The sequence below is a fragment of the Poromitra crassiceps genome, assembly GCF_964638095.1.
Source record: "Poromitra crassiceps genome assembly, chromosome: 2".
Classification (NCBI taxonomy): domain Eukaryota; kingdom Metazoa; phylum Chordata; class Actinopteri; order Beryciformes; family Melamphaidae; genus Poromitra; species Poromitra crassiceps.
In genome coordinates this window covers 8383910-8394417 of record NC_139624.1, presented here as the reverse complement: position 1 = coordinate 8394417, position 10508 = coordinate 8383910, and the positions used below count along the sequence as shown (strand labels likewise).

The window sequence follows — 10508 nt, the reverse complement described above, 5'->3', positions numbered from 1 at the left end:
AATAGATTATACACATTATCTTGCTCCAATAGTGATCTCGAAGATGTAAAAGTTGTTGATTGATGTCCCACCGTCAAAAAAAAAAAATGTTTATGTAAGACGAGTTATTTCGGCTCTGGCACTTAAGCGTTGGATTATGTAAGACGAATTATTTCGGCTATGGCACTTAAGGTGTTAATATATTTTCATCTGTTGAATTTTTTTATTTTCTGTTTCAACAGATGGCAGCTGGTTTTCTAATAAATAAAAAAGATTGTTCATTTACAACTGTGTCGATTTTTCCCCCCACGGGGGTATGATATCGGCCGATTAATCGGCTATCGGCTATCGGCCGATTAATCGGCTATCGGCTTTTCCCTGCTCCAAACTATCGTTATTCTATCGGTATCGGCCTTTTCCACTATCGGTCGACCTCTAATACATAAATACATACATACATACATACATACATACATACATACATACATACATACATACATACATACATACAGTACATACATACATACATACATACATACAGTACATACAGTACATACATACATACATACATACATACATACATACATACATACATCATAGAATAGAATATAGAATAGAATAGAATAGAATAGAATAGCTTTTAGTTTTTCAGGAAGGGAACTTCAGATGGCGCGCCCTTGTTTTTTTGTTTTTCATGCATTGCAGTCTATCAAACGGCTCTATCGAGCCATTTTTTTTATTGTATTGGCACGTGTCTATCGCGATATATATTGCTATCGTTTTATCACCCAGCCCTAATGTACATTAAACATATTATGCTCATATTTGTCTATCTGTTTGTGGGCCATTTTTGATTATTTTACGGCATTTATAGGTCTTGGAGGAAAACCGATTCAGAGAGTCCTAGTTCAAACAGTGTTTCAAACACACACACGGGTTCAATGTGTACCACCAACCAATGTTGGGGCGTGGCCATCTGGCCTTCGGCATCACACATTTTTTTGAGGGCACAAGGCCACATGCCAGGGCACAAAGGCCATTGCTCTATTGACATCATGAAGAGTGATTTTTCTGAAATGTGTGTTAAAATGATTCAATAACACATCCTTTGCATAGAGCAGGCGACATTAAACTGAGACCACTGATGCTTTTCAAGCAACTGACAGTAGCAGGCTGGTAGCAGGGCACTGCCAAGGTGGCCTTAGGGATCTCAGCGCATCACGGACAGACGGAGGGGCAACACAGGCCATGGCCTGATGGCCTCTATGTAATTCACAGCCTGTTCCTGTGGTCAAAATGGATATTTATTTTCGGTTTCCAGTGACTTTAGCGACCTGGCTGTCAGAGGACCTCTCAGAGGTCAGAGGTCAGAGGACCTGTCAGAGGAACTCTCTATCACTGGTTTTCTTGCAATTCAACAGCAGCAGTTTCCTTATTTCTTTCGTTTTAGTGTGCGTCTGCATCTGTGGCGAGTCGTGAGGATATCGCCTCGGTTCTGTCAGTCTCTCCTCAAAACAATCCATCATATTTTTATTCCCTGGTAGGCTACAGCTGTTCACATCTCCATGGCAACGATAGAACGTCATGCCTCCTTTCCTCGCGGGAAGCAGTCTTTCTGTGTAAATGCACCTAGAAGTCGCTTCCTGTGGAAAAAGGCAACGCTGGCTCATTTGCGGGCGTTCCTAATGGCGATATTGCGGGATCACTGTGCAAAATGGGTTACTGGCTCCATTGAGACTACGATGTCATTCTCACTTCCATTGTAGCGATTGGAAGCTTCCAAATTCAAAACACTGGCAGATTATGTTTCAGTTCTTTTTTAATTTAAAATACGAGGCAACAAGTCTAATGTAAGAGCAATGTCTTCACTCCACTCTGAAACATTGTAGTTTCCACCACAAGGTGATTAGAGATGAATTAAGTTTATTTATTGATCATTGATTAGGAACAACTTTTTTCTGTGTCGTTGCTTTGATAAACCATTATAAAACCATTGAGGAGTGTCCAGACATGTCCCGAGGCCTGAGGGGATTCCCTTAACACAGACATTACTTAAGTTTCTGAATTACATGCTGACGAAAGTGCTGACTGTTCGTGAACTGGTCACATCGAAGAAATCTCCGTCATTTGTTCGGATGTAGAGAGAGAAAGAGATGATGACTAACCGGATGGATCGAGCACTTCCGCTTTTTCAGGCCTTAAATATCCACCGTCTCAAGAAGCCTGACAGTTCATCCAGCTGGTTGGAGAAGAAAGAGGAGCAGAAACTATTTAACTTAATATCTATTTATTTATTATTTCATTTACACTTGTATACTTTATTATCGTAAAAATGGTGAGCTGTGGAAACCTGCTGAAGAGCGCGTTGGTGGTGGTTGTCTTGGCCACTCTGGCTGGATCAGGATCGGCAGACCGTGAGTTTGCGGCTTTAGAAACAAGAAGTTGATGTGAAGTTGTTTTTGTGAATGTGAGCGATGTGAATTAATATGTCTCTTCTCTATCTGTCCATCTGTAGCTGAGAAGCTGGCATCCTGCTGTAAGACTGTCACCAGCCAGGAGATCAAAGATCCCATCTTAGGATACCTGGTCCAGCAGAGGAAGCTTCCGTGTGTCGCAGCTGTCATGTAAGAAGAATCAATGTATATCCACTTTGACTGAAAAATTATACTGAGGTTTATCATTCAACATCTTCGGATCCAGTCTGTAAATGTATGACTTGAGGTGCCCCTCTTCTTTAGCTTGTTACATTTATTTTAAATGTACGAAAGCCCTGAAAGGCAAGATACAAAAAATGCAGACAATTTCTAAATTTGTCTTCAGACAACTTAGTAACTTGTTTGAATGTTTGAACGAGCTAAAGTTGTCTGAACATGATAAAGTGAAAAACCTGTTTTCACCTTTTAGGCCTTCTGTAATTTGATGGACACCTCAATTTCAGTGCTACAGTTCTAGCACACCAGTTTGTATTCAGGGATAAGAAAGTCTAGTAAGTGTAATAATGCTGCGTCTGTGTGTCTGCTGCAGTTTCCAGACAGAGAAAGGTCTCTTCTGCAGTCAGTTCAACGCCCCCTGGGTTCGCCGCAAGATCATGGACTTTGAGTAAGTTTCAGATTCACTCTCATTCACTTATTATTCTCATTTTAATTGACATTAAAATTATTATGGTGTGATTTTTCTATACTATACAACGATGTTTTCTGAAATCTGTAGAATATGATGTGTAAGCCATGACAATATTTTGACACACATTTCATCTTTAACAAATATTTCACCGCCTGCTTTTTGAAAATTGAAATGAGTCCTAAAACCCGGAAGTTAGCATCGCCTGGTTCCCTCGTCTGTAAGTCAATGGGATTTTTGTATGGGGATTTTGATTAGATGCCAGAAATGATGGTTAGCAAAAGTTTATGAAATGGAGATGTTTGTGTTCAGCAAGATAATCTTCACAAAACACTTTGATGATTGTTGAAGCCAAATGCGATCACCAGAAAACACTTAAAAAAATCATAAAAATTGTGTTTCTTCTGTGAAATTGATCTTGCTGAACACAAAGGTCTCAGTTTCACAAACGTATGTTAACCACAGATCTTATTTCAGGCATCTAACCAAAATCCCATTGACTTCCAGACAAGGGAACCAGGTGATGGTAACTTCTGGATTTTAGGATGCACTATGCTATAGTTACATTACATTACATTACATTACATTACATTACATTACATTACTATGCTATAGTACTACAAGACTGATGGAAAAACATAAAACACAAAGATAAAAAAAAAACTCATTCATCCTATCTGCACAACAACTAACCTTACATCATTTTGTGTGTCCTATCTTCCTCACAGGAAAGCACGCAGACTTGCAGCATCTTCCTCCAAGCCTTCCTCCTCCACTCGCTCCCCGCTCCTCTCCCTCATCACCTCCACCTCCTCTCCTTCCCCCTCTCCCTCCTCCTCCTCCCCCACATCCTCTCCCTCCTCCTTCTCTCCCCCCTCCTCCTCTCCCCCCTCCTCTCCTTCCCCCTCTCCCTCCTCCTCCTCTTCCACCTTCTCTCCCCCCTCCTCCTCTCCCCCCTCCTGGTCCCAGAGCCCCTCTGGTGAAAGCTCCTCCCAGCAGGCAGGCCTCCTCTCCAGCTCCAGCCAATGAACTCCAGGACAGACACTACTTCATGTTGAGAATATTTTGTTCGTTTTGATGCCTTATCAGTAACTTTATTTATTAATTTAGAAGTTAAGTACGGCAACTCTAAAGTCAACAGTTATTTATTACCAAATGTATTTATGAATGTTTACAAGTGATATTAGTTTATTTTGTTCACCATCACCTCCTCAATGTGATGTTTTTATCAGGTTTATGCAACTTTGCTGACAGTTCAGTCCGCTATTCATGAAATGATAAATGTGTTTGGCGACTTATTTATTTATGTGAACGCCTGTGCTAACTTTTCATCCAAAGGAGAAGTTGTGCAACTGTGGAAACATTTGTCAATGTTTGTAATAAACAATGCAGATTATGTAACCTTGCATCCGGTGTGCAATTGTATTATCTCTTCACATTTTTACTGCAAGAGTAAGAAGGAGGGTCAAGGAGCCAGGGGAGAAACGTCTCAAGCAGAGCAATTTAGAGCGTCAGCGGTGTGAACAATAAGCATAAAATACCTGTTCATTACTACTCCAGGGAGTTAGGGGGCACTGTGTACTGCAGGCACAGTGTCTGGGATGAGCTTAAGCCAGAGGTGATAAATGCCTGTTCAGCCTATTGTTCTGGGTCATTTGCCAACTGAAGGGGAGGAGAGTGAACAGGGCAGTGATCCGGATCCGTTGTTAGACTTTTGCTCACCACAGCGGAGGACCAAAATGCGTGACTCATTAGCCAATGAACAACCAGGAAGGGGTCGCACGCTACTTTTGAATGCTAAAATAAAACTGATAATGTACAATTTGTTTAAATAAAAAAAAAACGTTTAAACTACAACACAAACTGTCTATTTTGCTGCAACTCGACAGTGCTGCTTAATCCAGAAGCTTACTTCCTGGAACGCTTGAGAGTAAAAAAAAATTGTCTATTGGAGTGAATGGAGATGTTGCGACTCTTCTATATATACGGCTCTGGTGTCAAGGTCCTGCATGGTGCAAATCTTCTGTTGGTGCCCCCACACCCGCCCTGTCTGTCACACACAGACACACACTCTCCACCATCCCACAGATCTATTATTCCATCAGAAAGCAGACAACAATGCTGCCTCTTACACTGCTCAGCATGTTGTACAGCAGCCCCAAACAGCCACACATCAATACAAACAACAACAAGGCTATTTCAAAGACCCCGCCCCTCTCTATAGCCTCACGGTGCCTTTTCTTCAACTTCTATTGTTGTAATACATCTCTCCCAATTAGCACAATTTCAAAATCATCAGATCATCATGAAATAGCTGTCCCCTTAAACATTTTGCTAAATATATAATTAGAGATTTTCCTTTTTCTCTTTTTTGTGCTGCTGATTTCTACTTCCATACAAACAACTTAAAATGCACCTGGCAATTGTCAGACCATACATTTTACATTCATCTTATTTTGAAAAAATATTGACAGGAAGTCTTGTCTTAAAGGAGAATTTCGTTTTTTTTTAACCTGGACCCATCTCCTGGCATTAATTATGATTTGGCCACTCACCCAGCGATCTCCGCGGCGTTTCTGGCCGTCCTAGCGTTGTTTTGAGATCAATAGCGTCCAAGTCAGTTGTAAAATGGAGCTGATTTGGGGCCAAGTGTGAGCCTGTCTTTCCTGCATCTAAATAGCTATTTTTATTCCCGTTTTCGCCAAATATCGTCATAATCTGATCCCTCAAGAACCACCAGAGTGATATTTCGCCAAAGGCTGTTTCCTGGAGTCGCACAGGGATCAAATTACCTCAAACGTGATCTCGGTCACCAAGTCTCATGAAGTCCCGCGATACTTTCCTGCCGACTGGCCAAGTACAGGTAGGACGCTTTGCGGTGGTGGTTTTAGCGTAACCTATGTGGGGTTTGGCATAACCTTCGTTATTTCGAATCCCACATAGGTGGGCCTGCGCAAGCACTGGCCAAAAAATGTACCACCCAATTTGACTCAACAGCATGGCCATACTATGTAGCATGTATGTTATATCTTTACCAGCCGCGACAGTGTGTGCCTGGTATTGTTTTCACCTTGTGAGCCTGTGTGTGTGTCATCATGGCAAAATGTGGTCCTGAGACACCTCCTTAGTGGGTTTGAGTATTTTGCCAGATGTCTGAATGTCTGTATGTCTGTCTGTCTGTCTGTCTGCCTGTCTATATGTCTGTCTCTGTCTTGTCTGTCTGTCTGTATTGTATGTCTGTCTGTCTGTCCGTCTGTCTCTCTGTCTGTCTGTCTGTCTGTCTGTCTGTATGTCTGTCTGTCTGTCTGTCTGTCTGTCTCTCTGTCTGTCTGTCTGTCTGTCTGTCTCTCTGTCTGTCTGTCTGTCCGTCGGTCTCTCTGTCTGTCTGTCTCTCTGTCTGTATTGTCTGTCTGTCTGTCTGTCTGTCTGTCTGTCTGTCTCTCTGTCTGTTTGTCTGTCCGTCCGCCTGTCTCTCTGTCTGTCTGTCTCCCTGCCTGTCTGTCTGTCTGTCTGTCTGTCTGTCCGCCTGTCTGTCTCCCTGCCTGTCTGTCTGTCTGTCTGTCTGTCTGTCTTGGCTCTCTGTCTGTCTTGTCTGTCTGTCTGTCTTGTCTGTCTGTCTGTCTGTCTTGTCTCTCTGTCTGTCCGTCTGTCTCTCTGTCTGTCTCTCTGTCTGTCTGTCTGTCTCTCTGTCTGTCTGTCTGTCTGTCTGTCTGTCTCTCTGTCTGTCCGTCTGTCTCTCTGTCGGTCTGTCTGCCTGTCTGTCTGTCTCTCTGTCTGTCCATCTGTCTCTCTGTCTGTCTGTCTGTCTGTCTGTCTGTCTGTGGGCAGATTATGTGAACTGTGCAAGATGCAGTCACGGTGTGCAGTCGAGATCACAATAAAGGATGAGATTGAAGATGGGTGTGGTCCGACCAATGGGGCCGGAAGTAGGCCCCGCCTCCTCCGCCTACACCCCTGGCCCACAAGTCACGAGCATCGTGGCTGGTGTGTGATCTGTTTTGTGATTGGTTATTTGATCAGTTATATCTCAGTAGACTCCTTCTCTGTGAAGTCCCTTGAGTCCTGTGAGTCTGTAGAAATAAATTCACTTGACTTCAGCTTCAGTCATTTCCTGTCTGCTGTTCTTCCCAAGTTATTTAAATCGTCTTTGTCTCATCATGACCACTAGATTGGTTTCTGCAGAAGCTGATGCATGCAAAGAGTGTTCTGAGAAATACATGATGAGTGGGGTGTGTGTGTGTGTGTGTGTGTGTGTGTGTGTGTGTGTGTGTGTGTGTGTGTGTGTGTGTGTGTCATTGTGCCACCATACACACATTTTCCAGCTCATCTCTGCCCCACTCTGTCTACAGGGTCACATGCCTGCCACACAGTTTCACAGAAAATTGGAACACAGCAACGTTTTGGACCAACGTTGCTATGTTCCAATTCCGGCTCCAAAATTGTAAAATGGTAATGTTTTAGGTTGAGGTTTAGGGTCTGGGGAGAGGTTAGGATTAGGTTTAGGTTCTGGGAGAGGTTAGAGGGGTCCGTGGACTCGATGACCCCACGGACATAATTTCCCGTTAGTTTTCATTATTCTAATTCACAATTAAAACTAACATGAAATTATTAGAAAATGCTCGGGGGGCCACTCTGCACCCTGTCGTGGACCACATCTGGCCCCCGCGCCGCAAGTTGAGTATCACTGCGGTACAGTATAGGTCTTTCACCTTGCAGCTTTGCCACAGTGACACTTTAGAGGTGTCAACTCTTTGCTTTTCACATTTTGAGCAATGCTCACCAGCTCACATGTGTTTTTTACTGTGTTGTGGGTCAGATTTCACAGAAAACCCTTAATTTTCAAATCTGTCACAAGACAGGAAAGTGACAGATAGAGGAAGAGGTGACATGCGAGAAGTTTGATCCGTCACTAAATTCCCCTCTTAGCTTTGTGGTGATCAAAATAGAGACTTCCTTCCTACTTTCCTTTCACCCTTGCTTCTCCTTCTGTCTCTCTGTTTGCATCATGTTGGGTGTTGCATGCAGAATGGACAATCTGCAGGAGAAATTGAAGAATTTCCTTCCAAAACAGCTATTTCAGGGGCAGATGTCACCTTTTTATTGCTCAATAAAATCCTCCTACATTCTCAGAAATGTTGCTGTTTTGAAAGTGAGGAGCTGAAGATAAGAGAGGAGGGTCACTGCATTTGTCAGACTGAGTCTCAGGTTGACTTGTGCTTACGTCAAAATGAGGTGTGGCTGTTAGCTGTTTCAGCCTGACTAAGATCTCAGTGCTGCCTTCAATTCCTGACACATTTGGTTCCAGATACATGGAGGCATGTTCCTTGACACAATCTCAACAACTCACTCTTTTATATTCTATTTGGGGAGTGGCACACTGAATTATGGCACCAGAATCTGAGTCAGTAGAGAACATTAAAGGTGAATAGAGGTTTCATTTAGAGTTTTAGCCCATTTTTACAAACAATGTATATTACATAATCCCCTTTGCCACCTGTTTCATGCAGGCATGACACATCTTTCAGTGAAGTGAATGAGTCATTACTTTGACCTAAGGACTGTATAAGTTGATTCTCGGTAGTGTGTTGGGTGTCGGTCAGGACACAAGATGACAGGGACTGGGAGCATAATTCAGGCCGGGCATTAGATACCATGCAGGCCAGGCCAGCACACGCGGACACACATGCCGGTGAACTTCGGTCCACTGTTGTATTGTGTGCTGTGTCATGCTCTTCATACAAGAAGCAGCATGCACTCAACCAGGTTCTGTCTGAAGAGCTGGACTTTTTATACAATTGGATCAAGGCAAATAAACGCATACTTAACATATCTAAAACTATATGTGTATACGGTGGCACAGTTGGCGGGGTACGGTGGCGGGGTTGGCGGGGTACGGTGGCGCAGTTGGTAGCGCTGTCGCCTCACAGCTAGAAGGTCCCGAGTTCGATTCTCGCCTGGGACGCTGTGGGCGCTGGAGTTGTGACCCCCCCATATCTTCAGTGCCTACTGCCCAGGTGGGCTATCTCATCGAAAGGGCCTTTCTGTGTGGAGTTTGCATGTTCTCCCCGTATACCCCCCAGGGGGTTCCTCCGTACATAACCCCCCACTAAAAACATGCAGAACATCGTCATCCAACCAGTGACGACAACATCTGAAGTTGGTCCAATGATGGTCCCCGGGCGCTGGAAAGAAAAAGCGACCACTGCTCCTGGCCTGCCCCCTGGAGGAAAGGACAAGCCTGGATGGGTCAAATGCAGAGGACATATTTCACCGGCCACCGTCAGCATGAGTGTGTGTTGTGGCCGCATGCATGTGTTGTAGTGTTCGTGTGACAATAAAGACGGGTTTCCGTCTGAAATCGTGTTTTATAATTGTTGGTTCTAATCATACGGTTTTAACATAAACATTCTAAATGGAACCCCAGCTCACCTGTTGCAGTGTTTGCTAGTACAACTGTCAGGACTCCTAGGACAGGATTGACAATTCTGTGAAAACAGTCTATAAAAACACTCTTATCTGCAAGACTCAAATAGAAAGAGAAAACTGTCCATACATATTCTGGAGCCAAAGTTTTTTTCCAATGCACGTTTGCATTCATATGCAGTGAAGATCTAGTAACTATGACAGTATATTCAGATCTATAAACTGTAAAACCTGCTTGACATACATTTCCCACAGGCCCCCTATTGGAGACAGTAAATATGAATGTGTTTTCTGTTAAATGATCTCTTTGCACCTTAAGGATCACTCCACTCCACATTGTTGTGGCGTATAATTTTTTTTTCTTAAACAAAATATTTATTAAATATAAATTTAATTTATATTTCATGCATCAGTGTCATGAATCAGTGCAAAAGGTAAACAAGCAGACATTCATGTCGCTGAGGATTCGGCAGAATAATAACAAAAAGAACAATACGAACAATAATACTAACATAAATATATATATTATTTTACTTTTCAATTAGTCTTTCTAAGAGAGCAAAGAAGCAGCCGGCTCTCTCCTTCTGGAGTCTCATGTCTTCCTTAAGCAGCTCCAGCATCTCATCCTTCTTCACTTTCTTTGGTAGTGGTGGCCCTGGCTCACACGCTCCTGCCTCTCCTTCCTCCTCCACTGCTGTACCTGGCCCTTTCTTTTTGGCCCAAGAAACAAACAAACAAAAGGCAGCCGATTATCAGAGTTGTCAACAAAACAAAGGTTTGTATCCCATCTAGTGGCTATTTCAGTTATGTGCTTTGTATATGTGACCAGGTCTAAATAACTGACAACGCCACCTAGGGAGTTTCACCCAAGGAAATACCAGGGCTTTAATGCCCACAGATAAACCATACAGATTCGTTCACAATGGTGAGAGACCAATGAGAGGAGCAGAGACGTGGTTTCCAGGTATAAAAGTAAGTGTTATTTA

General features: G+C 43.1%; 1 protein-coding gene across 1 annotated transcript; it reads left to right on the top strand.

Annotated features, from left to right (window-relative positions):
• Window positions 1–2260: 2260 nt before the first annotated feature.
• Window positions 2261–4408, top strand: LOC310772230 (uncharacterized protein). Its single transcript, XM_083631982.1, has 4 exons — window positions 2261–2393; window positions 2495–2603; window positions 3004–3078; window positions 3828–4408. Exons 1-4 carry the CDS (start codon window positions 2312–2314, stop codon window positions 4126–4128), a joined length of 567 nt encoding a protein of 188 aa, XP_083488108.1. The 5' UTR covers window positions 2261–2311; the 3' UTR covers window positions 4129–4408.
• Window positions 4409–10508: the final 6100 nt, after the last annotated feature.

What these genes read in the sequence shown, in the direction of transcription:
- LOC310772230 (XM_083631982.1), top strand. Translation starts at nt 2,312, where the DNA reads ATGGTGAGCTGTGGAAACCTGCTGAAGAGCGCGTTGGTGGTGGTTGTC. An exon ending in TGGATCAGGATCGGCAGACC is followed by an intron (nt 2,394 to 2,494) that starts GTGAGTTTGCGG and finishes GTCCATCTGTAG; the next exon opens with CTGAGAAGCTGGCATCCTGC. An exon ending in CCGTGTGTCGCAGCTGTCAT is followed by an intron (nt 2,604 to 3,003) that starts GTAAGAAGAATC and finishes TGTCTGCTGCAG; the next exon opens with TTTCCAGACAGAGAAAGGTC.